General features: G+C 62.9%; 1 protein-coding gene across 1 annotated transcript in view; it reads left to right on the top strand.

Moving 5' to 3' along the window:
- LOC122546955 (receptor-type tyrosine-protein phosphatase mu-like) overlaps window positions 1-25,789 on the top strand; it is a 319,090-nt gene that overhangs the window by 84,977 nt on the left and 208,324 nt on the right. The window contains exon 6 of the mRNA XM_087975319.1: window positions 23,428-23,563. Coding sequence (XP_087831445.1) covers window positions 23,428-23,563 — 136 coding nt within the window. The remainder of the gene's footprint in view (window positions 1-23,427; window positions 23,564-25,789) is intronic.

Here is a 25,789-nt window from a genome sequence, read left to right on the forward strand (position 1 = left end):
TGTGCGGGGGTCAGTGTGCGGGGGTCAGTGTGCGGGGTCAGTGTGCGGGGTCAGTGTGAGGGGTCAGTGTGCGGGGTCAAACTGCAGGATCAGTCTGAGGGGTCAGTGTGCAGGGTCAATGTGCAGGGTCAGTGTGCGGGGTCATTTTGAGGGGTCAGTGTGCGGGGTCAGTTTGTGGGGTCAGTGTGCAGGGTCAGTGTGTGGGGTCAGTGTGAGTGGTCAGTGTGTGGGGCCCTGTGCGGGGTCAGTGTGCGGGGTCAGTGTGAGGGGTCAGTGTGAGTGGTCAGTGTGTGGGGTCCGTGTGTGGGGTCTGTGTGCGGGGTCAGTGTGAGAGGTCAGTGTGCGGGGTCCGTGTGTGGGGTCAGTGTGTGGGTCAGTGTGCGGGGTCAGTGTGAGGGGTCAGTGTGAGGGGTTAGTGTGTGGGGTCAGTTTGGGGTCAGTGTGAGGGGGTCAGTGTGAGGGGGTCAGTGTGCGGGGTCGGTGTGAGGCGGTCAGTGTGCGGGGTCAGTGTGATTGGTCAGTGTGAGGGGTCAGTGTGAGGCGTCAGTGTGCGGGGTCAATGTGCGGGGTCAGTGTGAGGGGTCAGTGTGCGGGGTCAGTGTGCGGGGTCAGTGTGAGGGGTCAGTGTGCGGGGGTCAGTGTGAGGGGTCAGTGTGCGGGGGTCAGTGTGCGGGGGTCAGAGTGGGGGGTCAGTGTGCAGGGCCAGTGTGAGGGGTCAGTGTGCGGGGGTCAGTGTGAGGGGTCAGTGTGCGGGGTCAGTGTGAGGGGTGAGTGTGCAGGGTCAGTGTGAGGGGTCAGTGTGCGGGGTCAGTGTGCGCGGTCAGTGTGAGGGGTCAGTGTGAGGGGTCAGTGTGCGGGGTCAGTGTGCAGGGGTCAGTGTGCGGGGTCAGTGTGAGGCGTCAGTGTGCGGGGGTCAGTGTGAGGGGTCAGTGTGCGGGGGTCAGTGTGCGGGGGTCAGTGTGAGGGGTCAGTGTGCGGGGTCAGTGTGCAGGGGTCAGTGTGCGGGGTCAGTGTGAGGCGTCAGTGTGAGGGGTCAGTGTGAGGGGTCAGTGTGAGGGGTCAGTGTGCGGGGGTCAGTGTGAGAGGTCAGTGTGAGGGGTCAGTGTGCAGGGCCAGTGTGACGGTTCAGTGTGCGGGGGTCAGTGTGAGGGGTCAGTGTGCAGGGGTCAGTGTGTGGGAGTCAGTGTGTGGGGTCATGTGCAGGACCAGTGTGAGGGTCAGTGTGCAGAGTCTGTGTGAGGGGTCAGTGTGCGGGGGTTAGTGTGAGGGGTCAGTGTTAGGAGGTCAGTGTGAGGGGACAATGTGAGGGGTCATGTGCAGGGTCAGTGTTAGGGGTCAGTGTGCAGGGGTCAGTGTGCGGGGTCAGTTTGTGGGGTCAGTGTGCGGGGTCAGTGTGTGGGGTCAGTGTGAGTGGTCAGTGTGTGGGGCCCGTGTGTGGGGTCAGTGTGCGGGGTCAGTGTGCAGGGGTCAGTGTGAGGGGTCAGTGGGTGGGGTCCGTGTGTGGGGTCTGTGTGCGGGGTCAGTGTGCGGGGTCAGTTTGTGGGGTCAGTGTGCGGGGTCAGTGTGCGGAGTCAGTCTGAGTGGTCAGTGTGTGGGGTCCGTGTGTGGGGTCAGTGTGTGGGGTCAGTGTGAGGGGTCAGTGTGAGTGGTCAGTGTGTGGGGTCCGTGTGTGGGGTCAGTGTGAGGGGTCAGTGTGAGGGGTCAGTGTGAGGGGTTAGTGTGTGGGGTCAGTTTGGCGTCAGTGTGAGGGGTCAGTGTGAGGGGTTAGTGTGTGGGGTCAGTTTGGGGTCAGTGTGAGGGGGTCAGTGTGAGGGGGTCAGTGTGAGGGGTCAGTGTGGGGTCAGTGTGAGGGGGTCAGTGTGCAGGAGTCAGTGTGCAGGGTCAGTGTGCAGGGGGTCAGTTTGAGGGGATCAGTGTGCGGGGTCGGTGTGAGGGGTCAGTGTGAGGGGTCAGTGTGAGAGGTCGGTATGAGGGGTCGGTGTGAGGGGTCAGTGTGAGGGGTCAGTGTGAGGGGTCATTGTGAGGCATCAGTGTGAGGAGTCAGTGTGCGGGGTCAGTGTGAGGGATCAGTATGCGGGGTCAGTGTGAGGGATCAGTGTGCGGGGTCAGTGTGAGGGGTCAGTGTGAGGGATCAGTGCGACGGGTCAGTGTGCGGGGGTCAGTGTGAGGGGTCAGTGTGCGGGGGTCAGTGTGCAGGGGTCAGAGTGAGGGGTCAGTGTGCAGGGCCAGTGTGAGGAGTCAGTCTGCGGGGGTCAGTGTGAGGGGTCAGTGTGCGGGGTCAGTGTGAGGGGTGAGTGTGCAGGGTCAGTGTGCAGGGTCAGTGAGCGGGGTCAGTGTGCGGGGTCAGTGTGCGGGGTCAGTGTGAGGGGTCAGTGTGAGGGGTCAGTGTGCGGAGTCTGTGTGAGGGGTCAGTGTGCGGGGTCAGTGTGCGCGGTCAGTGTGAGGGGGCAGTGTGAGGGGTCAGTGTGCGGGGTCCGTGTGAGGGGTCAGTGTGCGGGGGTAGTGTGAGGGGTCAGTGTGCGGGGTCTGTGTGAGGGGTCAGTGTGCGGAGTCTGTGTGACGGGTCAGTGTGCGGGGTCAGTGTGAGGGGTCAGTGTGAGGGGGTCAGTGTGAGGGGACAATGTGAGGGGTCATGTGCAGGGTCAGTGTTAGGGGTCAGTGTGCAGGGGTCAGTGTGCAGGGGTCAGTGTGCAGGGTCAGTGTGCAGTGTCAGTGTGAGGGGTCAGTGTGCGGGGTCATGTGCAGGGCCAGTGTGATGGGTCAATGTGCGGGGTCATGTGCAGGGTCAGTGTGCAGGGTCAGTGTGCGGGGTCAGTGTGCGGGGGTCAGTGTGCGGGGTCAGTGTGATGGTTCAGTGTGAGGGGTCTGTGTGCAGGGTCAGTGTGCGGGGGTCAGTGTGCGGGGTCAATGTGCAGGGTCAGTGTGCGGGGTCATTTTGAGGGGTCAGTGTGCGGGGTCAGTGTGCGGGGTCAGTGTGCGGGGTCAGTTTTGGGGTCAGTGTGCGGGGTCAGTGTGTGGGGTCAGTGTGATTGGTCAGTGTGTGGGGTCCGTGTGTGGGGTCTGTGTGCGGGGTCAGTGTGAGGGGTCAGTGTGCGGGGTCAGTGTGAGGGGTCAGTGTGAGGGGTTAGTGTGTGGGGTCAGTTTGGGGTCAGTGTGAGGGGGTCTGTGTGAGGGGGTCAGTGTGAGGGGGTCAGTGTGGGGTCAATGTGAGGGGGTCAGTGTGCAGGAGTCAGTGTGCAGGGTCAGTGTGAGGGGTCAGTGTGAGGGGGTCAGTGTGAGGGGTCAATGTGAAGGGGTCAGTGTGAGGGGTCAGTGTGAGGGGGTCAGTGTGAGGGGATCAGTGTGCGGGGTCGGTGTGAGGGGTCAGTGTGAGGGGTCAGTGTGAGGGGTCGGTGTGATGGGTCGGTGTGAGGGGTCAGTGTGAGGGGTCAGTGTGAGGGGGTCGGTGTGAGGCGTCAGTGTGAGGAGTCAGTGTGCAGGGTCAGTGTGAGAGGTCAGTGTGGGGTCAGTATGAGGGGGTCAGTGTGCGGGGTCGGTGTGAGGCGGTCAGTGTGCGGGGTCAGTGTGAGTGGTCAGTGTGAGGGGTCAGTGTGAGGCGTCTGTTTGCGGGGTCAATGTGCGGGGTCAGTGTGAGGGGTCAGTGTGCGGGGGTCAGTGTGCGGGGGTCAGAGTGGGGGGTCAGTGTGCAGGGCCAGTGTGAGGGGTCAGTGTGCGGGGGTCAGTGTGAGGGGTCAGTGTGCGGGGTCAGTGTGAGGGGTCAGTGTGAGGGGTCAGTGTGCGGAGTCTGTGTGAGGGGTCAGTGTGCGGGGTCAGTGTGCGCGGTCAGTGTGAGGGGGCAGTGTGAGGGGTCAGTGTGCGGAGTCTGTGTGAGGGGTCAGAGTGTGGGGGTAGTGTGAGTGGTCAGTGTGAGGGGTCAGTGTGAGGCGTCAGTGTGCGGGGTCAATGTGCGGGGTCAGTGTGCGGGGGTCAGTGTGCGGGGGTCAGTGTGCGGGGTCAGTGTGCGGGGTCAGTGTGAGGGGTCAGTGTGCGGGGTCAAACTGCAGGATCAGTCTGAGGGGTCAGTGTGCAGGGTCAATGTGCAGGGTCAGTGTGCGGGGTCATTTTGAGGGGTCAGTGTGCGGGGTCAGTTTGTGGGGTCAGTGTGCGGGGTCAGTGTGTGGGGTCAGTGTGAGTGGTCAGTGTGTGGGGCCCTGTGCGGGGTCAGTGTGCGGGGTCAGTGTGAGGGGTCAGTGTGAGTGGTCAGTGTGTGGGGTCCGTGTGTGGGGTCTGTGTGCGGGGTCAGTGTGAGAGGTCAGTGTGCGGGGTCCGTGTGTGGGGTCAGTGTGTGGGTCAGTGTGCGGGGTCAGTGTGAGGGGTCAGTGTGAGGGGTTAGTGTGTGGGGTCAGTTTGGGGTCAGTGTGAGGGGGTCAGTGTGAGGGGGTCAGTGTGCGGGGTCGGTGTGAGGCGGTCAGTGTGCGGGGTCAGTGTGATTGGTCAGTGTGAGGGGTCAGTGTGAGGCGTCAGTGTGCGGGGTCAATGTGCGGGGTCAGTGTGAGGGGTCAGTGTGCGGGGTCAGTGTGCGGGGTCAGTGTGAGGGGTCAGTGTGCGGGGGTCAGTGTGAGGGGTCAGTGTGCGGGGGTCAGTGTGCGGGGGTCAGAGTGGGGGGTCAGTGTGCAGGGCCAGTGTGAGGGGTCAGTGTGCGGGGGTCAGTGTGAGGGGTCAGTGTGCGGGGTCAGTGTGAGGGGTGAGTGTGCAGGGTCAGTGTGAGGGGTCAGTGTGCGGGGTCAGTGTGCGCGGTCAGTGTGAGGGGTCAGTGTGAGGGGTCAGTGTGCGGAGTCTGTGTGAGGGGTCAGTGTGCGGGGTCAGTGTGCGCGGTCAGTGTGAGGGGGCAGTGTGAGGGGTCAGTGTGCGGAGTCTGTGTGAGGGGTCAGAGTGCGGGGGTAGTGTGAGTGGTCAGTGTGAGGGGTCAGTGTGAGGCGTCAGTGTGCGGGGTCAATGTGCGGGGTCAGTGTGCGGGGGTCAGTGTGCGGGGGTCAGTGTGCGGGGGTCAGTGTGCGGGGTCAGTGTGCGGGGTCAGTGTGAGGGGTCAGTGTGCGGGGTCAAACTGCAGGATCAGTCTGAGGGGTCAGTGTGCAGGGTCAATGTGCAGGGTCAGTGTGCGGGGTCATTTTGAGGGGTCAGTGTGCGGGGTCAGTGTGCGGGGTCAGTGTGCGGGGTCAGTTTGTGGGGTCAGTGTGCGGGGTCAGTGTGTGGGGTCAGTGTGAGTGGTCAGTGTGTGGGGTCCGTGTGCGGGGTCAGTGTGCGGGGTCAGTGTGAGGGGTCAGTGTGAGTGGTCAGTGTGTGGGGTCCGTGTGTGGGGTCTGTGTGCGGGGTCAGTGTGAGAGGTCAGTGTGCGGGGTCCGTGTGTGGGGTCAGTGTGCGGGGTCAATGTGCGGGGTCAGTGTGAGGGGTCAGTGTGCGGGGTCAGTGTGCGGGGTCAGTGTGAGGGGTCAGTGTGCGGGGTCAGTGTGATGGGTCAGTGTGAGGGGTCAGTGTGCGGGGGTCAGTGTGAGGGGTCAGTGTGCGGGGGTCAGTGTGCGGGGGTCAGAGTGGGGGGTCAGTGTGCAGGGCCAGTGTGAGGGGGTCAGTGTGAGGGGATCAGTGTGCGGGGTCGGTGTGAGGGGTCAGTGTGAGGGGTCAGTGTGAGGGGTCGGTGTGATGGGTCGGTGTGAGGGATCAGTGTGAGGGGTCAGTGTGAGGGGTCGGTGTGAGGCGTCAGTGTGAGGAGTCAGTGTGCAGGGTCAGTGTGAGAGGTCAGTGTGGGGTCAGTATGAGGGGGTCAGTGTGCGGGGTCGGTGTGAGGCGGTCAGTGTGCGGGGTCAGTGTGAGTGGTCAGTGTGAGGGGTCAGTGTGAGGCGTCAGTGGGCGGGGTCAATGTGCGGGGTCAGTGTGAGCGGTCAGTGTGCGGGGTCAGTGTGCGGGGTCAGTGTGCGGGGTCAGTGTGAGGGGTCAGTGTGCGGGGTCAGTGTGATGGGTCAGTGTGAGGGGTCAGTGCGATGGGTCAGTGTGCAGGGGTCAGTGTGAGGGGTCAGTGTGCGGGGGTCAGTGTGCGGGGGTCAGAGTGGGGGGTCAGTGTGCAGGGCCAGTGTGAGGGGTCAGTGTGCGGGGTCAGTGTGAGGGGTGAGTGTGCAGGGTCAGTGTGAGGGGTCAGTGTGCGGGGTCAGTGTGAGGGGTCAGTGTGCGCGGTCAGTGTGCACGGTCAGTGTGAGGGGGTCAGTGTGAGGGGATCAGTGTGCGGGGTCGGTGTGAGGGGTCAGTGTGAGGGGTCAGTGTGAGGGGTCGGTGTGATGGGTCGGTGTGAGGGGTCAGTGTGAGGGGTCAGTGTGAGGGGTCGGTGTGAGGCGTCAGTGTGAGGAGTCAGTGTGCAGGGTCAGTGTGAGAGGTCAGTGTGGGGTCAGTATGAGGGGGTCAGTGTGCGGGGTCGGTGTGAGGCAGTCAGTGTGCGCGGTCAGTGTGAGTGGTCAGTGTGAGGGGTCAGTGTGAGGCGTCAGTGTGCGGGGTCAATGTGCGGGGTCAGTGTGAGGGGTCAGTGTGCGGGGTCAGTGTGCGGGGTCAGTGTGCGGGGTCAGTGTGAGGGGTCAGTGTGCGGGGTCAGTGTGATGGGTCAGTGTGAGGGGTCAGTGCGACGGGTCAGTGTGCGGGGGTCAGTGTGAGGGGTCAGTGTGCGGGGTCAATGTGCGGGGTCAGTGTGAGGGGTCAGTGTGCGGGGGTCAGTGTGAGGGGTCAGTGTGCGGGGTCAGTGTGAGGGGTGAGTGTGCAGGGTCAGTGTGAGGGGTCAGTGTGCGGGGTCAGTGTGAGGGGTCAGTGTGAGGGGTCAGTGTGAGGGGTCAGTGTGCGGAGTCTGTGTGAGGGGTCAGTGTGCGCGGTCAGTGTGAGGGGTCAGTGTGCGGGGGTCAGTGTGAGGGGTCAGTGTGCGGGGTCAGTGTGAGGGGTCAGTGTGCGGGGTCAGTGTGCGCGGTCAGTGTGAGGGGTCAGTGTGCGGGGGTCAGTGTGAGGGGTCAGTGTGCGGGGTCAATGTGCGGGGTCAGTGTGAGGGGTCAGTGTGCGGGGGTCAGTGTGAGGGGTCAGTGTGCGGGGTCAGTGTGAGGGGTGAGTGTGCAGGGTCAGTGTGAGGGGTCAGTGTGCGGGGTCAGTGTGAGGGGTCAGTGTGAGGGGGCAGTGTGAGGGGTCAGTGTGCGGAGTCTGTGTGAGGGGTCAGAGTGCGGGGGTAGTGTGAGTGGTCAGTGTGAGGGGTCAGTGTGAGGCGTCAGTGTGCGGGGTCAATGTGCGGGGTCAGTGTGCGGGGGTCAGTGTGCGGAGTCAGTGTGCGGGGTCAGTGTGAGGGGTCAGTGTGCGGGGTCAAACTGCAGGATCAGTCTGAGGGGTCAGTGTGCAGGGTCAATGTGCAGGGTCAGTGTGCGGGGTCATTTTGAGGGGTCAGTGTGCGGGGTCAGTGTGCGGGGTCAGTGTGCGGGGTCAGTTTGTGGGGTCAGTGTGCGGGGTCAGTGTGTGGGGTCCGTGTGTGGGGTCTGTGTGCGGGGTCAGTGTGAGGGGTCAGTGTGTGGGGTCCGTGTGTGGGGTCAGTGTGCGGGGTCAGTGTGAGGGGTCAGTGTGAGTGGTCAGTGTGTGGGGTCCGTGTGTGGCGTCTGTGTGCGGGGTCAGTGTGAGGGGTCAGTGTGCGGGGTCCGTGTGTGGGGTCAGTGTGCGGGTCAGTGTGCGGGGTCAGTGTGAGGGGTCAGTGTGAGGGGTTAGTGTGTGGGGTCAGTTTGGGGTCAGTGTGAGGGGGTCAGTGTGAGGGGGTCAGTGTGAGGGGTCAGTGTGGGGTCAATGTGAGGGGGTCAGTGTGCAGGAGTCAGTGTGCAGGGTCAGTGTGAGGGGTCAGTGTGAGGGGTCAATGTGAAGGGGTCAGTGTGAGGGGTCAGTGTGAGCGGGTCAGTGTGAGGGGATCAGTGTGCAGGGTCGGTGTGAGGGGTCAGTGTGAGGGGTCAGTGTGAGGGGTCGGTGTGATGGGTCGGTGTGAGGGGTCAGTGTGAGGGGTCAGTGTGAGGGGTCGGTGTGAGGGGTCAGTGTGAGGAGTCAGTGTGCAGGGTCAGTGTGAGAGGTCAGTGTGAGGGGTCAGTGTGAGGCGTCAGTGTGCGGGGTCAATGTGCGGGGTCAGTGTGAGGGGTCAGTGTGCGGGGTCAGTGTGCGGGGTCAGTGTGCGGGGTCAGTGTGAGGGGTCAGTGTGCGGGGTCAGTGTGAGGGGTCAGTGTGCGGGGTCAGTGTGCGGGGTCAGTGTTAGGGGTCAGTGTTATGGGTCAGTGTGCAGGGGTCAGTGTGCAGGGTCAGTGTGAGGGGTCAGTGTGAGGGGTCAGTGTGCGGGGGTCAGTGTGAGGGGTCAGTGTGCGGGGGTCAGTGTGCGGGGGTCAGAGTGGGGGGTCAGTGTGCAGGGCCAGTGTGAGGGGTCAGTGTGCGGGGGTCAGTGTGAGGGGTCAGTGTGCGGGGTCAGTGTGAGGGGTGAGTGTGCAGGGTCAGTGTGAGGGGTCAGTGTACGGGGTCAGTGTGAGGGGTCAGTGTGAGGGGTCAGTGTGAGGGGTCAGTGTGCGGAGTCTGTGTGAGGGGTCAGTGTGCGGGGTCAGTGTGCGCGGTCAGTGTGAGGGGGCAGTGTGAGGGGTCAGTGTGCGGAGTCTGTGTGAGGGGTCAGAGTGCGGGGGTAGTGTGAGTGGTCAGTGTGAGGGGTCAGTGTGAGGCGTCGGTGTGCGGGGTCAATGTGCGGGGTCAGTGTGCGGGGGTCAGTGTGCGGGGTCAGTGTGCGGGGTCAGTGTGAGGGGTCAGTGTGAGGGGTCAGTGTGCGGGGTCAAACTGCAGGATCAGTCTGAGGGGTCAGTGTGCAGGGTCAATGTGCAGGGTCAGTGTGCGGGGTCATTTTGAGGAGTCAGTGTGCGGGGTCAGTGTGCGGGGTCAGTGTGCGGGGTCAGTTTGTGGGGTCAGTGTGCGGTGTCAGTGTGTGGGGTCAGTGTGAGTGGTCAGTGTGTGGGGTCCGTGTGTGGGGTCAGTGTGCGGGGTCAGTGTGAGGGGTCAGTGTGCGGGGTCCGTGTGTGGGGTCAGTGTGCGGGGTCAGTGTGAGGGGTCCGTGTGTGGGGTCAGTGTGCGGGTCAGTGTGCGGGGTCAGTGTGAGGGGTCAATGTGAGGGGTTAGTGTGTGGGGTCAGTTTGGGGTCAGTGTGAGGGGGTCAGTGTGAGGGGGTCAGTGTGGGGTCAATGTGAGGGGGTCAGTGTGCAGGAGTCAGTGTGCAGGGTCAGTGTGAGGGGGTCAGTGTGAGGGGTCAATGTGAAGGGGTCAGTGTGAGGGGTCAGTGTGAGGGGGTGAGTGTGAGGGGATCAGTGTGCGGGGTCGGTGTGAGGGGTCAGTGTGAGGGGTCAGTGTGAGGGGTCAGTGTGAGGGGGTCAGTGTGCAGGAGTCAGTGTGCAGGGTCAGTGTGAGGGGTCAGTGTGAGGGGTCAATGTGAAGGGGTCAGTGTGAGGGGTCAGTGTGAGGGGGTGAGTGTGAGGGGATCAGTGTGCGGGGTCAGTGTGCGGGGTCAGTGTGAGGGGTCAGTGTGCGGGGTCAGTGTGATGGGTCAGTGTGAGGGGTCAGTGCGACAGTTCAGTGTGCGGGGGTCAGTGTGAGGGGTCAGTGTGCGGGGGTCAGTGAGCGGGGGTCAGAGTGGGGGGTCAGTGTGCAGGGCCAGTGTGAGGGGTCAGTGTGCGGGGGTCAGTGTGAGGGGTCAGTGTGCGGGGTCAGTGTGAGGGGTGAGTGTGCAGGGTCAGTGTGAGGGGTCAGTGTGCGGGGTCAGTGTGAGGGGTCAGTGTGAGGGGTCAGTGTGCGGAGTCTGTGTGAGGGGTCAGTGTGCGGGGTCAGTGTGCGCGGTCAGTGTGAGGAGGCAGTGTGAGGGGTCAGTGTGCGGAGTCTGTGTGAGGGGTCAGAGTGCGGGGGTGGTGTGAGTGGTCAGTGTGAGGGGTCAGTGTGAGGCGTCAGTGTGCGGGGTCAATGTGCGGGGTCAGTGTGCGGGGGTCAGTGTGCGGGGGTCAGTGTGCGGGGTCAGTGTGCGGGGTCAGTGTGAGGGGTCAGTGTGCGGGGTCAAACTGCAGGATCAGTCTGAGGGGTCAGTGTGCAGGGTCAATGTGCAGGGTCAGTGTGTGGGGTCAGTGTGAGTGGTCAGTGTGTGGGGTCCGTGTGTGGGGTCTGTGTGCGGGGTCAGTGTGAGGGGTCAGTGTGCGGGGTCCGTGTGTGGGGTCAGTGTGCGGGTCAGTGTGCGGGGTCAGTGTGAGGGGTCAGTGTGAGGGGTCAGTGTGAGGGGTTAGTGTGTGGGGTCAGTTTGGGGTCAGTGTGAGGGGGTCAGTGTGAGGGGGTCAGTGTGAGGGGTCAGTGTGGGGTCAATGTGAGGGGGTCAGTGTGCAGGAGTCAGTTTGCAGGGTCAGTGTGAGGGGTCAGTGTGAGGGGGTCAGTGTGAGGGGTCAATGTGAAGGGGTCAGTGTGAGGGGTCAGTGTGAGGGGGTCAGTGTGAGGGGATCAGTGTGCGGGGTCGGTGTGAGGGGTCAGTGTGAGGGGTCAGTGTGAGGGGTCGGTGTGATGGGTCGGTGTGAGGGGTCAGTGTGAGGGGTCAGTGTGAGGGGGTCGGTGTGAGGCGTCAGTGTGAGGAGTCAGTGTGCAGGGTCAGTGTGAGAGGTCAGTGTGGGGTCAGTATGAGGGGGTCAGTGTGCGGGGTCGGTGTGAGGCGGTCAGTGTGCGGGGTCAGTGTGAGTGGTCAGTGTGAGGGGTCAGTGTGAGGCGTCAGTGTGCGGGGTCAATGTGCGGGGTCAGTGTGAGGGGTCAGTGTGCGGGGTCAGTGTGCGGGGTCAGTGTGCGGGGTCAGTGTGAGGGGTCAGTGTGCGGGGTCAGTGTGATGGGTCAGTGTGAGGGGTCAGTGCGACGGGTCAGTGTGCGGGGGTCAGTGTGAGGGGTCAGTGTGCGGGGGTTGGTGTGCGGGGGTCAGAGTGGGGGGTCAGTGTGCAGGGCCAGTGTGAGGGGTCAGTGTGCGGGGGTCAGTGTGAGGGTCAGTGTGCGGGGTCAGTGTGAGGGGTGAGTGTGCAGGGTCAGTGTGAGGGGTCAGTGTGCGGGGTCAGTGTGAGGGGTCAGTGTGAGGGGTCAGTGTGAGGGGTCAGTGTGCGGAGTCTGTGTGAGGGGTCAGTGTGCGGGGTCAGTGTGCGCGGTCAGTGTGAGGGGGCAGTGTGAGGGGTCAGTGTGCGGAGTCTGTGTGAGGGGTCAGAGTGCGGGGGTAGTGTGAGTGGTCAGTGTGAGGGGTCAGTGTGAGGCGTCAGTGTGCGGGGTCAATGTGCGGGGTCAGTGTGCGGGGGTCAGTGTGCGGGGGTCAGTGTGCGGGGTCAGTGTGAGGGGTCAGTGTGCGGGGTCAAACTGCAGGATCAGTCTGAGGGGTCAGTGTGCAGGGTCAATGTGCAGGGTCAGTGTGTGGGGTGAGTGTGCAGGGTCAGTGTGAGTGGTCAGTGTGCGGGGTCAGTGTGAGGGGTCAGTGTGCGGAGTCTGTGTGAGGGGTCAGTGTGCGCGGTCAGTGTGCACGGTCAGTGTGAGGGGGTCAGTGTGAGGGGATCAGTGTGCGGGGTCGGTGTGAGGGGTCAGTGTGAGGGGTCAGTGTGAGGGGTCGGTGTGATGGGTCGGTGTGAGGGGTCAGTGTGAGGGGTCAGTGTGAGGGGTCGGTGTGAGGCGTCAGTGTGAGGAGTCAGTGTGCAGGGTCAGTGTGAGAGGTCAGTGTGGGGTCAGTATGAGGGGGTCAGTGTGCGGGGTCGGTGTGAGGCGGTCAGTGTGCGCGGTCAGTGTGAGTGGTCAGTGTGAGGGGTCAGTGTGAGGCGTCAGTGTGCGGGGTCAATGTGCGGGGTCAGTGTGAGGGGTCAGTGTGCGGGGTCAGTGTGCGGGGTCAGTGTGCGGGGTCAGTGTGAGGGGTCAGTGTGCGGGGTCAGTGTGATGGGTCAGTGTGAGGGGTCAGTGCGACGGGTCAGTGTGCGGGGGTCAGTGTGAGGGGTCAGTGTGCGGGGTCAATGTGCGGGGTCAGTGTGAGGGGTCAGTGTGTGGGGGTCAGTGTGAGGGGTCAGTGTGCGGGGTCAGTGTGAGGGGTGAGTGTGCAGGGTCAGTGTGAGGGGTCAGTGTGCGGGGTCAGTGTGAGGGGTCAGTGTGAGGGGTCAGTGTGAGGGGTCAGTGTGCGGAGTCTGTGTGAGGGGTCAGTGTGCGGGGTCAGTGTGCGCGGTCAGTGTGAGGGGGCAGTGTGAGGGGTCAGTGTGCGGAGTCTGTGTGAGGGGTCAGAGTGCGGGGGTAGTGTGAGTGGTCAGTGTGAGGGGTCAGTGTGAGGCGTCAGTGTGCGGGGTCAATGTGCGGGGTCAGTGTGCGGGGGTCAGTGTGCGGAGTCAGTGTGCGGGGTCAGTGTGAGGGGTCAGTGTGCGGGGTCAAACTGCAGGATCAGTCTGAGGGGTCAGTGTGCAGGGTCAATGTGCAGGGTCAGTGTGCGGGGTCATTTTGAGGGGTCAGTGTGCGGGGTCAGTGTGCGGGGTCAGTGTGCGGGGTCAGTTTGTGGGGTCAGTGTGCGGGGTCAGTGTGTGGGGTCAGTGTGAGTGGTCAGTGTGTGGGGTCCGTGTGTGGGGTCAGTGTGCGGGGTCAGTGTGAGGGGTCAGTGTGAGTGGTCAGTGTGTGGGGTCCGTGTGTGGGGTCTGTGTGCGGGGTCAGTGTGAGGGGTCAGTGTGAGGGGTCGGTGTGAGGCGTCAGTGTGAGGAGTCAGTGTGAGAGGTCAGTGTGAGCGGGTCAATGTGAGGGGGTCAGTGTGAGGGGTCAGTGTGGGGTCAATGTGAGGGGGTCAGTGTGCAGGAGTCAGTGTGCAGGGTCAGTGTGAGGGGTCAGTGTGAGGGGTCAATGTGAAGGGGTCGGTGTGAGGGGTCAGTGTGAGGGGTCAGTGTGAGGGGTCAGTGTGAGGGGTCAGTGTGAGGGGTTAGTGTGTGGGGTCAGTTTGGGGTCAGTGTGAGGGGGTCAATGTGAGGGGGTCAGTGTGAGGGGTCAGTGTGGGGTCAATGTGAGGGGGTCAGTGTGCAGGAGTCAGTGTGCAGGGTCAGTGTGAGGGGTCAGTGTGAGGGGTCAATGTGAAGGGGTCAGTGTGAGGGGTCAGTGTGAGCGGGTCAGTGTGAGGGGATCAGTGTGCAGGGTCGGTGTGAGGGGTCAGTGTGAGGGGTCAGTGTGAGGGGATCAGTGTGCGGGGTTGGTGTGAGGGGTCAGTGTGAGGGGTCAGTGTGAGGGGTCGGTGTGAGGGGTCGGTGTGAGGGGTCAGTGTGAGGGGTCAGTGTGAGGGGTCGGTGTGAGGCGTCAGTGTGAGGAGTCAGTGTGAGAGGTCAGTGTGGGGTCAGTATGAGGGGGGTCAGTGTGCGGGGTCGGTGTGAGGCGGTCAGTGTGCGGGGTCAATGTGCGGGGTCAGTGTGCGGGGGTCAGTGTGCGGGGTCAGTGTGCGGGGTCAGTGTGAGGGGTCAGTGTGCGGGGTCAAACTGCAGGATCAGTCTGAGGGGTCAGTGTGCAGGGTCAATGTGCAGGGTCAGTGTGCGGGGTCATTTTGAGGGGTCAGTGTGCGGGGTCAGTGTGCGGGGTCAGTGTGCGGGGTCAGTTTGTGGGGTCAGTGTGCGGTGTCAGTGTGTGGGGTCAGTGTGAGTGGTCAGTGTGTGGGGTCCGTGTGTGGGGTCAGTGTGCGGGGTCAGTGTGAGGGGTCAGTGTGCGGGGTCCGTGTGTGGGGTCAGTGTGCGGGGTCAGTGTGAGGGGTCCGTGTGTGGGGTCAGTGTGCGGGTCAGTGTGCGGGGTCAGTGTGAGGGGTCAGTGTGAGGGGTTAGTGTGTGGGGTCAGTTTGGGGTCAGTGTGAGGGGGTCAGTGTGAGGGGGTCAGTGTGAGGGGTCAGTGTGGGGTCAATGTGAGGGGGTCAGTGTGCAGGAGTCAGTGTGCAGGGTCAGTGTGAGGGGTCAGTGTGAGGGGGTCAGTGTGAGGGGTCAATGTGAAGGGGTCAGTGTGAGGGGTCAGTGTGAGGGGGTGAGTGTGAGGGGATCAGTGTGCGGGGTCGGTGTGAGGGGTCAGTGTGAGGGGTCAGTGTGAGGGGTCAGTGTGAGGGGTCAGTGTGAGGGGTCGGTGTGATGGGTCGGTGTGAGGGGTCAGTGTGAGTGGTCGGTGTGAGGCGTCAGTGTGAGGAGTCAGTGTGCAGGGTCAGTGTGAGAGGTCAGTGTGGGGTCAGTATGAGGGGGTCAGTGTGCGGGGTCGGTGTGAGGCGGTCAGTGTGCGGGGTCAGTGTGAGTGGTCAGTGTGAGGGGTCAGTGTGAGGCGTCAGTGTGCGGGGTCAATGTGCAGGGTCAGTGTGAGGGGTCAGTGTGCGGGGTCAGTGTGCGGGGTCAGTGTGCGGGGTCAGTGTGAGGGGTCAGTGTGCGGGGTCAGTGTGCGGGGTCAGTGTGAGGGGTCAGTGTGCGGGGTCAGTGTGATGGGTAAGTGTGAGGGGTCAGTGCGACGGGTCAGTGTGCGGGGGTCAGTGTGAGGGGTCAGTGTGCGGGGGTCAGTGTGCGGGGGTCAGTGTGAGGGGTCAGTGTGCGGGGTCAGTGTGAGGGGTGAGTGTGCAGGGCCAGTGTGAGGGGTCAGTGTGCGGGGTCAGTGTGAGGGGTCAGTGTGAGGGGTCAGTGTGAGGGGTCAGTGTGCAGAGTCTGTGTGAGGGGTCAGTGTGCGGGGTCAGTGTGCGTGGTCAGTGTGAGGGGGCAGTGTGAGGGGTCAGTGTGCAGAGTCTGTGTGAGGGGTCTGTGTGCGGGGTCAGTGTGAGGGGTCAGTGTGTGGGGTCCGTGTGTGGGGTCAGTGTGCGGGTCAGTGTGCGGGGTCAGTGTGAGGGGTCAGTGTGAGGGGTTAGTGTGTGGGGTCAGTTTGGGGTCAGTGTGAGGGGGTCTGTGTGAGGGGGTCAGTGTGAGGGGGTCAGTGTGGGGTCAATGTGATGGGGTCAGTGTGCAGGAGTCAGTGTGCAGGGTCAGTGTGAGGGGTCAGTGTGAGGGGGTCAGTGTGAGGGGTCAATGTGAAGGGGTCAGTGTGAGGGGTCAGTGTGAGGGGTCAGTGTGAGGGGGTCAGTGTGAGGGGATCAGTGTGCGGGGTTGGTGTGAGGGGTCAGTGTGAGGGGTCAGTGTGAGGGGTCGGTGTGAGGGGTCGGTGTGAGGGGTCAGTGTGAGGGGTCAGTGTGAGGGGTCGGTGTGAGGCGTCAGTGTGAGGAGTCAGTGTGAGAGGTCAGTGTGGGGTCAGTATGAGGGGGGTCAGTGTGCGGGGTCGGTGTGAGGCGGTCAGTGTGCGGGGTCAATGTGCGGGGTCAGTGTGCGGGGGTCAGTGTGCGGGGTCAGTGTGCGGGGTCAGTGTGAGGGGTCAGTGTGAGGGGTCAGTGTGCGGGGTCAAACTGCAGGATCAGTCTGAGGGGTCAGTGTGCAGGGTCAATGTGCAGGGTCAGTGTGCGGGGTCATTTTGAGGGGTCAGTGTGCGGGGTCAGTGTGCGGGGTCAGTGTGCGGGGTCAGTTTGTGGGGTCAGTGTGCGGTGTCAGTGTGTGGGGTCAGTGTGAGTGGTCAGTGTGTGGGGTCCGTGTGTGGGGTCAGTGTGCGGGGTCAGTGTGAGGGGTCAGTGTGCGGGGTCCGTGTGTGGGGTCAGTGTGCGGGGTCAGTGTGAGGGGTCCGTGTGTGGGGTCAGTGTGCGGGTCAGTGTGCGGGGTCAGTGTGAGGGGTCAGTGTGAGGGGTTAGTGTGTGGGGTCAGTTTGGGGTCAGTGTGAGGGGGTCAGTGTGAGGGGGTCAGTGTGAGGGGTCAGTGTGGGGTCAATGTGAGGGGGTCAGTGTGCAGAGGTCAGTGTGCAGGGTCAGTGTGAGGGGTCAGTGTGAGGGGGTGAGTGTGAGGGGTCAATGTGAAGGGGTCAGTGTGAGGGGTCAGTGTGAGGGGGTGAGTGTGAGGGGATCAGTGTGCGGGGTCGGTGTGAGGGGTCAGTGTGAGGGGTCAGTGTGAGGGGTCAGTGTGAGGGGTCGGTGTGATGGGTCGGTGTGAGGGGTCAGTGTGAGGGGTCAGTGTGAGTGGTCGGTGTGAGGCGTCAGTGTGAGGAGTCAGTGTGCAGGGTCAGTGTGAGAGGTCAGTGTGGGGTCAGTATGAGGGGGTCAGTGTGCGGGGTCGGTGTGAGGCGGTCAGTGTGCGGGGTCAGTGTGAGTGGTCAGTGTGAGGGGTCAGTGTGAGGCGTCAGTGTGCGGGGTCAATGTGCAGGGTCAGTGTGAGGGGTCAGTGTGCGGGGTCAGTGTGCGGGGTCAGTGTGCGGGGTCAGTGTGAGGGGTCAGTGTGCGGGGTCAGTGTGCGGGGTCAGTGTGAGGGGTCAGTGTGCGGGGTCAGTGTGATGGGTAAGTGTGAGGGGTCAGTGCGACGGGTCAGTGTGCGGGGGTCAGTGTGAGGGGTCAGTGTGCGGGGGTCAGTGTGCGGGGGTCAGTGTGAGGGGTCAGTGTGCGGGGTCAGTGTGAGGGGTGAGTGTGCAGGGTCAGTGTGAGGGGTCAGTGTGCGGGGTCAGTGTGAGGGGTCAGTGTGAGGGGTCAGTGTGAGGGGTCAGTGTGCGGAGTCTGTGTGAGGGGTCAGTGTGCGGGGTCAGTGTGCGTGGTCAGTGTGAGGGGGCAGTGTGAGGGGTCAGTGTGCAGAGTCTGTGTGAGGGGTCAGAGTGCGGGGGTAGTGTGAGGGGTCAGTGTGAGGCGTCAGTGTGCGGGGTCAATGTGCGGGGTCAGTGTGCGGGGGTCAGTGTGCGGGGTCAGTGTGCGGGGTCAGTGTGAGGGGTCAGTGTGCGGGGTCAAACTGCAGGATCAGTCTGAGGGGTCAGTGTGCAGGGTCAATGTGCAGGGTCAGTGTGCGGGGTCATTTTGAGGGGTCAGTGTGCGGGGTCAGTGTGCGGGGTCAGTTTGTGGGGTCAGTGTGCGGGGTCAGTGTGTGGGGTCAGTGTGAGTGGTCAGTGTGTGGGGTCCGTGTGTGGGGTCAGTGTGCGGGGTCAGTGTGAGGGGTCAGTATGCGGGGTCCGTGTGTGGGGTCAGTGTGCGGGTCAGTGTGCGGGGTCAGTGTGAGGGGTCAGTGTGAGGGGTTAGTGTGTGGGGTCAGTTTGGGGTCAGTGTGAGGGGGTCAGTGTGAGGGGGTCAGTGTGAGGGGTCAGTGTGGGGTCAATGTGAGGGGGTCAGTGTGCAGGAGTCAGTGTGCAGGGTTAGTGTGAGGGGTCAGTGTGAGGGGGTCAGTGTGAGGGGTCAATGTGAAGGGGTCAGTGTGAGGGGTCAGTGTGAGGGGTCAGTGTGAGGGGGTCAGTGTGAGGGGATCAGTGTGCGGGGTCGGTGTGAGGGGTCAGTGTGAGGGGTCAGTGTGAGGGGTCGGTGTGAGGGGTCGGTGTGAGGGGTCAGTGTGAGGGGTCGGTGTGAGGCGTCAGTGTGAGGAGTCAGTGTGAGAGGTCAGTGTGGGGTCAGTATGAGGGGGTCAGTGTGCGGGGTCGGTGTGAGGCGGTCAGTGTGCGGGGTCAGTGTGAGTGGTCAGTGTGAGGGGTCAGTGTGAGGCGTCAGTGTGCGGGGTCAATGTGCGGGGTCAGTGTGAGGGGTCAGTGTGCGGGGTCAGTGTGCGGGGTCAGTGTGCGGGGTCAGTGTGAGTGGTCAGTGTGCGGGGTCAGTGTGAGGGGTCAGTGTGCGGGGTCAGTGTGAGGGGTGAGTGTGCAGGGTCAGTGTGAGGGGTCAGTGTGCGGGGTCAGTGTGAGGGGTCAGTGTGAGGGGTCAGTGTGAGGGGTCAGTGTGCGGAGTCTGTGTGAGGGGTCAGTGTGCGGGGTCAGTGTGCGCGGTCAGTGTGAGGGGGCAGTGTGAGGGGTCAGTGTGCGGAGTCTGTGTGAGGGGTCAGAGTGCGGTGGTTCACGTGCGGGGTCAGTGTGCGGGGTCTGTGTGAGGGGTCAGTGTGCGGAGTCTGTGTGAGGGGTCAGAGTGCGGGGGTTCGTGTGAGGGGTCAGTGTGCTGGGTCTGTGTGAGGGGTCAGTGTGAGGGGACAATGTGAGGGGTCATGTGCAGGGTCAGTGTTAGGGGTCAGTGTGCTGGGGTCAGTGTGCAGGGGTCAGTGTGCAGGGTCAGTGTGCAGTGTCAGTGTGAGGGGTCAGTGTGCGGGGTCATGTGCAGGGCCAGTGTGATGGGTCAATGTGCGGGGTCATGTGCAGGGTCAGTGTGCAGGGTCAGTGTGCGGGGTCAGTGTGCGGGGGTCAGTGTGCGGGGGTCAGTGTGCGGGGGTCAGTGTGCGGGGTCAGTGTGATGGTTCAGTGTGAGGGGTCTGTGTGCAGGGTCAGTGTGCGGGGGTCAGTGTGCGGGGTCAGTGTGCGGGGTCAGTGTGAGGGGTCAGTGTGCGGGGTCAAACTGCAGGATCAGTCTTAGGGGTCAGTGTGCAGGGTCAATGTGCAGGGTCAGTGTGCGGGGTCATTTTGAGGGGTCAGTGTGCGGGGTCAGTGTGAGGGGTCAGTGTGCGGGGTCAAACTGCAGGATCAGTCTGAGGGGTCAGTGTGCGGGGTCATTGTGAGGGGTCAGTGTGCAGGGTCAATGTGCAGGGTCAGTGTGAGGGGTCAGTGTGCGGGGTCATTTTGAGGGGTCAGTGTGCGGGGTCAGTGTGCGGGGTCAGTGTGAGGGGTCAGTGTGAGGGGTCAGTGCGATGGGTCAGTGTGCGGGGTCAGTATGAGGGGTCAGTGTGAGGGGTCAGTGTGTGGGGTCAGTGTGCGGGGTCCGTTTGTGGGGTCAGTGTGCGGGGTCAGTGTGCGGAGTCAGCGTGAGGGGTCAGTGTGCGGGGTCAGTGTGCGGGGTCAGTGTGCGGGGTCAGTGTGAGGGGTCAGTGTGCGGGGTCAGTGTGCGGGGTCAGTGTGAGGGGTCAGTGTGCGGGGTCAGTGTGCGGGGGTCAGTGTGAGGGGTCAGTGTGCGGGGTCAGTGTGTGGGGTCAGTGTGAGGGGGTCAGTGTGAGGGGGTTAGTGTGAGGGGGTCGGTGTGAGTGGTCAGTGTGCGGGGTCAATGTGCGGTGTCAGTGAGAGGGGGTCAGTGTGTGGGGTCAGTGTGAGTGGTCAGTGTGAGGGGTCAGTGTGAGGCGTCAGTGTGCAGGGTCATGTGCAGGGTCATGTGCAGGGTCAGTGTGAGAGGTCATGTGCAGGGTCAATGTGCAGGGGTCAGTGTGCAGGGCCAGTGTGACGGGTCAGTGTGCGGGGGTCAGTGTGAGTGGACAGTGTGCGGGGTCAGTGTGAGAGGTCAGTGTGCAGGGTCATGTGCAGGGTCATGTGCAGGGTCAGTGTGAGAGGTCATGTGCAGGGTCAATGTGCAGGGGTCAGTGTGTGGGGTCAATGTGAGGGGTCAGTGTGGGGGGTCAGTGTGAGGGGTCAGTGTGCAGGGTCAGTGTGCGGGGGTCAGTGTGAGGGGTCAGTGTGAGGGGTCAGTGTGAGGGTCAGTGTGCAGAGTCTGTGTGAGGGGTCAGTGTGTGGGGGTTAGTGTGAGGGGTCAGTGTGAGGGGGTCAGTGTGAGGGGATAATGTGAGGGGTCATGTGCAGGGTCAGTGTTAGGGGTCAGTGTGCAGGGGTCAGTGTGCGGGGTCATATGCAGGGTCAATGTGCAGGGTCAGTGTGAGGGGTCATGTGCAGGGTCAGTGTTAGGGGTCAGTGTGCAGGGGTCAGTGTGCGGGGTCAGTGTGCAGGGGTCAGTGTGCGGGGTCAGTGTGAGGCGTCAGTGTGAGGGGTCAGTGTGAGGGGTCAGTGTGCAGGGTCAGTGTGTGGGGGTCTGTGTGACGGTTCAGTGTGCGGGGGTCAGTGTGAGAGGTCAGTGTGCAGGGGTCAGTGTGTGGGAGTCAGTGTGTGGGGTCATGTGCAGGGCCAGTGTGAGGGTCAGTGTGCAGAGTCTGTGTGAGGGGTCAGTGTGCGGGGGTTAGTGTGAGGGGTCAGTGTGAGGGTTGAAACTTTATTGCTGGAACAGCACAGCAGGTCAGGCAGCATCCAGGGAACAGGAGATTCGACGTTTCGGGCACAGGCCCTTCTTCAGGAGTCAGTGTGTGGGGTCAGTGTGAGGGGTCAGTGTGAGGGGTTAGTGTGAGGGGTCAGTGTGGGGTCAGTGTGAGGGGGTCAGTGTGAGGGGTCAGTGTGAGTGGTCAGTGTGGGGGGTCAGTGTGAGTGGTCAGTGTGGGGTCAGTGTGAGGGGGTCAGTGTGCAGGGTCAGTGTGCAGGGGTCAGAGTGAGGGGTCAGTGTGCAGGGTCAGTGTGCAGGGGTCAGAGTGAGGGGTCAGTGTGAGGGGTCAGTGTGAGGGGATCAGTGTGCGGGGTCGGTGTGATGGGTCAGTGTGAGGGGTCAGTGTGAGGGGTCGGTGTGAGGGGTCGGTGTGAGGGGTCGGTGTGAGGGGTCAGTGTGAGGGGTCGGTGTGAGGCGTCAGTGTGAGGAGTCAGTGTGAGAGGTCAGTGTGGGGTCAGTATGAGGGGGTCAGTGTGCGGGGTCGGTGTGAGGCGGTCAGTGTGCGGGGACAGTGTGAGTGGTCAGTGTGAGGGGTCAGTGTGAGGCGTCAGTGTGCGGGGTCAATGTGCGGGGTCAGTGTGAGGGGTCAGTGTGCGGGGTCAGTGTGCAGGGTCAGTGTGCGGGGTCAGTGTGAGTGGTCAGTGTGCGGGGTCAGTGTGAGGGGTCAGTGTGCAGGGTCAGTGTGAGGGGTGAGTTTGCAGGGTCAGTGTGAGGGGTCAGTGTGCGGGGTCAGTGTGAGGGGTCAGTGTGAGGGGTCAGTGTGAGGGGTCAGTGTGCGGAGTCTGTGTGAGGGGTCAGTGTGCGGGGTCAGTGTGCGCGTTCAGTGTGAGGGGGCAGTGTGAGGGGTCAGTGTGCGGAGTCTGTGTGAGGGGTCAGAGTGCGGTGGTTCGCGTGCGGGGTCAGTGTGCGGGGTCAGTGTGCGGGGTCAGTGTGAGGGGTCAGTGTGCGGGGTCAGTGTGCGGGGTCAGTGTGAGGGGTCAGTGTGCGGGGTCAGTGTGCGGGGGTCAGTGTGAGGGGTCAGTGTGCGGGGTCAGTGTGTGGGGTCAGTGTGAGGGGGTCAGTGTGAGGGGGTTAGTGTGAGGGGGTCGGTGTGAGTGGTCAGTGTGCGGGGTCAATGTGCGGTGTCAGTGAGAGGGGGTCAGTGTGTGGGGTCAGTGTGAGTGGTCAGTGTGAGGGGTCAGTGTGAGGCGTCAGTGTGAGGGGTCAGTGTGCAGGGCCAGTGTGACGGGTCAGTGTGCGGGGGTCAGTGTGAGTGGACAGTGTGCGGGGTCAGTGTGAGAGGTCAGTGTGCAGGGTCATGTGCAGGGTCAGTGTGCAGGGTCATGTGCAGGGTCAGTGTGAGAGGTCATGTGCAGGGTCAATGTGCAGGGGTCAGTGTGTGGGGTCAATGTGAGGGGTCAGTGTGGGGGGTCAGTGTGAGGGGTCAGTGTGCAGGGTCAGTGTGCGGGGGTCTGTGTGAGGGGTCAGTGTGAGGGGTCAGTGTGAGGGTCAGTGTGCAGAGTCTGTGTGAGGGGTCAGTGTGCGGGGGTTAGTGTGAGGGGTCAGTGTGAGGGGGTCAGTGTGAGGGGATAATGTGAGGGGTCATGTGCAGGGTCAGTGTTAGGGGTCAGTGTGCAGGGGTCAGTGTGCGGGGTCATATGCAGGGTCAATGTGCAGGGTCAGTGTGAGGGGTCATGTGCAGGGTCAGTGTTAGGGGTCAGTGTGCAGGGGTCAGTGTGCGGGGTCAGTGTGCAGGGGTCAGTGTGCGGGGTCAGTGTGAGGCGTCAGTGTGAGGGGTCAGTGTGAGGGGTCAGTGTGCAGGGTCAGTGTGTGGGGGTCTGTGTGACGGTTCAGTGTGCGGGGGTCAGTGTGAGAGGTCAGTGTGCAGGGGTCAGTGTGTGGGAGTCAGTGTGTGGGGTCATGTGCAGGGCCAGTGTGAGGGTCAGTGTGCAGAGTCTGTGTGAGGGGTCAGTGTGCGGGGGTTAGTGTGAGGGGTCAGTGTGAGGGTTGAAACTTTATTGCTGGAACAGCACAGCAGGTCAGGCAGCATCCAGGGAACAGGAGATTCGACGTTTCGGGCACAGGCCCTTCTTCAGGAGTCAGTGTGTGGGGTCAGTGTGAGGGGTCAGTGTGAAGGGTTAGTGTGAGGGGTCAGTGTGGGGTCAGTGTGAGGGGGTCAGTGTGAGGGGTCAGTGTGAGTGGTCAGTGTGGGGGGTCAGTGTGAGTGGTCAGTGTGGGGTCAGTATGAGGGGGTCAGTGTGCAGGGTCAGTGTGCAGGGGTCAGAGTGAGGGGTCAGTGTGCAGGGTCAGTGTGCAGGGGTCAGAGTGAGGGGTCAGTGTGAGGGGTCAGTGTGAGGGGTCAGTGTGCAGGGGTCAGTGTGAGGGGTCAGTGTGAGGGGTCAGTGTGAGGGGTCAGTGTGAGTGGTCAGTGTGAGGGGTCAGTGTGCAGGGGTCAGTGTGAGGGGTGAGTGTGCAGGGTCAGTGTGAGGGGTCAGTGTGAGGGGTCAGTGTGCGGGGTCAGTGTGAGGGGTCAGTGTGAGGGGTCAGTGTGAGGGGTCAGTGTGCGGAGTCTGTGTGAGGGGTCAGTGTGCGGGGTCAGTGTGAGGGGTCAGTGTGAGGGGTCAGTGTGCGGGGTCAGTGTGAGGGGTCAGTGTGAGGGGTCAGTGTGCGGAGTCTGTGTGAGGGGTCAGTGTGCGGAGTCTGTGTGAGGGGTCAGTGTGCGGGGTCAGTGTGAGGGGTCAGTGTGAGGGGTCAGTGTGCGGGGTCAGTGTGAGGGGTCAGTGTGCGGGGTCAGTGTGCGGGGTCAGTGTGAGGGGTCAGTGTGCGGAGTCTGTGTGAGGGGTCAGTGTGCGGGGTCAGTGTGCGGGGTCAGTGTGCGGGGTCAGTGTGAGGGGTCAGTGTGCGGGGTCAGTGTGAGGGGTCAGTGTGCGGGGTCAGTGTGCGGGGTCAGTGTGAGGGGTCAGTGTGCGGGGGTCAGTGTGAGGGGTCAGTGTGTGGGGTCAGTGTGTGGGGTCAGTGTGTGGGGTCAGTGTGCGGGGTCAGTGTGAGGGGTCAGTGTGCGGGGGTCAGTGTGAGGGGTCCGTGTGCGGGGTCCGTGTTGGGGTGTGGGTCCGTGTGCGGGGTCCGTGTTGGGGTGTGGGTCCGTGTGCGGGGTCCGTGTTGGGGTGTGGGTCCATGTGCGGGGTCCGTGTTGGGGTGTGGGTCCGTGTGCGGGGTCCATGTTGGGGTGTGGGTCCGTGTGCGGGGTCCGTGTTGGGGTGTGGGTCCGTGTGCGGGGTCCGTGTTGGGGTGTGGGTCCGTGTGCGGGATCCGTGTTGGGGTGTGGGTCCGTGTGCGGGGTCCGTGTTGGGGTGTGGGTCCGTGTGTGGGGTCCGTGTTGGGGCTGGCGTGCAGTCTGATGCTGGGTGTTTGGACAGTGCTGGAGTCGGCCGGACTGGAACGTTCATCGCCATCGATTACCTCCTCAAGATGGCGGATGAAGATGGCAAGGTCGATGTGTTCACCTGTGTGGAGGGTCTGCGCAAGAATCGGCCCCACATGGTGCAGACCCAGGTGAGCGCACGCACTCCCCTCCCCCTTCCCCCTACCTCTGGGAGGAGACCCTGAGGGAGGGGAGAGACCCTGAGGGAGGGGAGACCCTGAGTGAGGGGAGAACCTGAGGGAGGGGAGAGACCCTGAGGGTGGGGAGACCCTGAGTGAGGGGAGACCCTGAGGGAGGGGAGACCCTGAGTGAGGGGAGAACCTGAGGGAGGGGAGACCCTGAGGGAGGGGAGACCCTGAGTGAGAGGAGAACCTGAGGGAGGGGAGACCCTGAGTGAGGGGAGAACCTGAGGGAGGGGAGACCCTGAGGGAGGGGAGAGACCCTGAGGGAGGGGGACCCTGAGGGAGGGGAGACCGTGAGGGAGGGGAGAGACCCTGAGGGAGAGGGACCCTAAGGGAGGGGAGACCCTGAGGTAGGGGAGACCCTGAGGGAGGGGGGAGACCTGAGGGAGGGGGACCCTGAGGGAGGGGGACCCTGAGGGAGGGGAGACCCTGAGGGAGGGGGAGACCCTGAGGGAGGGAGACCCTGAGGGAGGGGGACCCTGAGGGAGGGGGACCTTGAGGGAGGGGAGAGACCTTGAAGGAGAGGGACCCTGAGGGAGGAGAGAGACCCTGAGGGAGGGGAGACCCTGAGGGAGGGGAGAGACCCTGAGGGAGGGGGGCCCTGAGGGAGGGGAGAGACCCGAGGGAGCGAGACCCTGAGGGAGTGGGAAACCCTGAGGGAGAGGGAGACCCTGAGGGAGGGGAGACCCTGAGGGAGGGGAGAGACCCTGAGGGAGAGGGACCCTGAGGGAGGGGAGAGACCCTGAGGGAGAGGGACCCTGAGGGAGGGGAGAGACCCTGAGGGAGAGGGACCCTGAGGGAGGGGAGAGACCCGAGGGAGCGAGACCCTGAGGGAGTGGGAGACCCTGAGGGAGGGGAGAGACCCTGAGGGAGGGGAGAGACCCTGAGGGAGGGGAGACCCTAAGGGAGGGGAGAGACCCGAGGGAGCGAGACCCTGAGGGAGTGGGAGACCCTGAGGGAGGGGAGAGACCCTGAGGGAGAGGGAGACCCTGAGGGAGGGGGAGACCCTGAGGGAGGGGGACCCTGAGGGAGGGGAGACCCTGAGGGAGGGGAGAGACCCTGAGGGAGGGGAGACCCTGAGGGAGGGGGACCCTGAGGGAGAGGGACCTTGAGGGAGGGGAGAGACCCTGAGGGAGAGGGAGACCCTGAGGGAGGGGAGACCCTGAGGGAGGGGGGCCCTGAGGGAGGGGAGAGACCCTGAGGGAGGGGAGAGACCCTGAAGGAGAGGGACCCTGAGGGAGGGGAGACCCTGAGGGAGGGGAGAGACCCTGAGGGAGAGGGACCCTGAGGGAGGAGAGAGACCCTGAGGGAGGGGAGACCCTGAGGGAGGGGAGAGACCCTGAGGGAGAGGGACCCTGAGGGAGGGGAGACCCTGAGGGAGGGGAGAGACCCTGAAGGAGAGGGACCCTGAGGGAGGGGGGCCCTGAGGGAGGGGAGACCCTGAGGCAAGGAAATTATGCAACTTTGGGGGAGGGAACATTGACTCAAGGGAAGTGAGGATGCAGACCCTGCCCCTATGTGGATCCCGGAGAGAGGGAACGGAAAGAGCAAACCCTGGAGAGAGATTGTCAGAGAGAATTTCCACCTCTCTGTTTCACAGTTCCTTTCTCTCTCCCCCTCTTTCTCCCTCGCTCTCTCCCTCTCCCTTTCTCTCTCTTTCCCTCTCTGTCTCCCCCTCTTTCTCCCTTTCTCTCTCTCTCTCTCTGTTGAAGAAATTCTCCTGACTCAGACCTGGAGCATAGACAAACGTTATTGTGCGATATCACGGGTAGCTCACCTTTCCTTCGTATGGTCCAGTGTTACTCCAGATCACTGTGGATTTACACCGTACCACAGATGAAATAGCTCAGCTGAGCCACAAGATTAATCTGTAGATGGCCTACATGGCTATCCACCACGCAGAGTCTGAGGTCGGCTTTCTAAAACTGTATATAACAAGCTATTGTTCTCTGACCTTGAGTCAATGCGGGTGGTTGCAGATAAATGGGCAGAGGTTATGTGGTTGATACAGAAAGTTCTATTATGGCAGGACCACCCAGGGCAGGGGCCAAGTCAGCCAAGAACAACATCATGACTGACTAAAATGGCTGCAGACAAGCAAGCCAGTGAAAACAGCTTCCACACTCTCTCCTTCTCCCTTTCTCTCTCCCTGTTTCTCTCTTTCTCTCTCTCTCT

This window comes from Chiloscyllium plagiosum, unplaced genomic scaffold, assembly GCF_037043375.1.
Source record: "Chiloscyllium plagiosum isolate Xiang-an unplaced genomic scaffold, Cpla_swu_hap1 HiC_scaffold_2, whole genome shotgun sequence".
Classification (NCBI taxonomy): Eukaryota; Metazoa; Chordata; class Chondrichthyes; order Orectolobiformes; family Hemiscylliidae; genus Chiloscyllium; species Chiloscyllium plagiosum.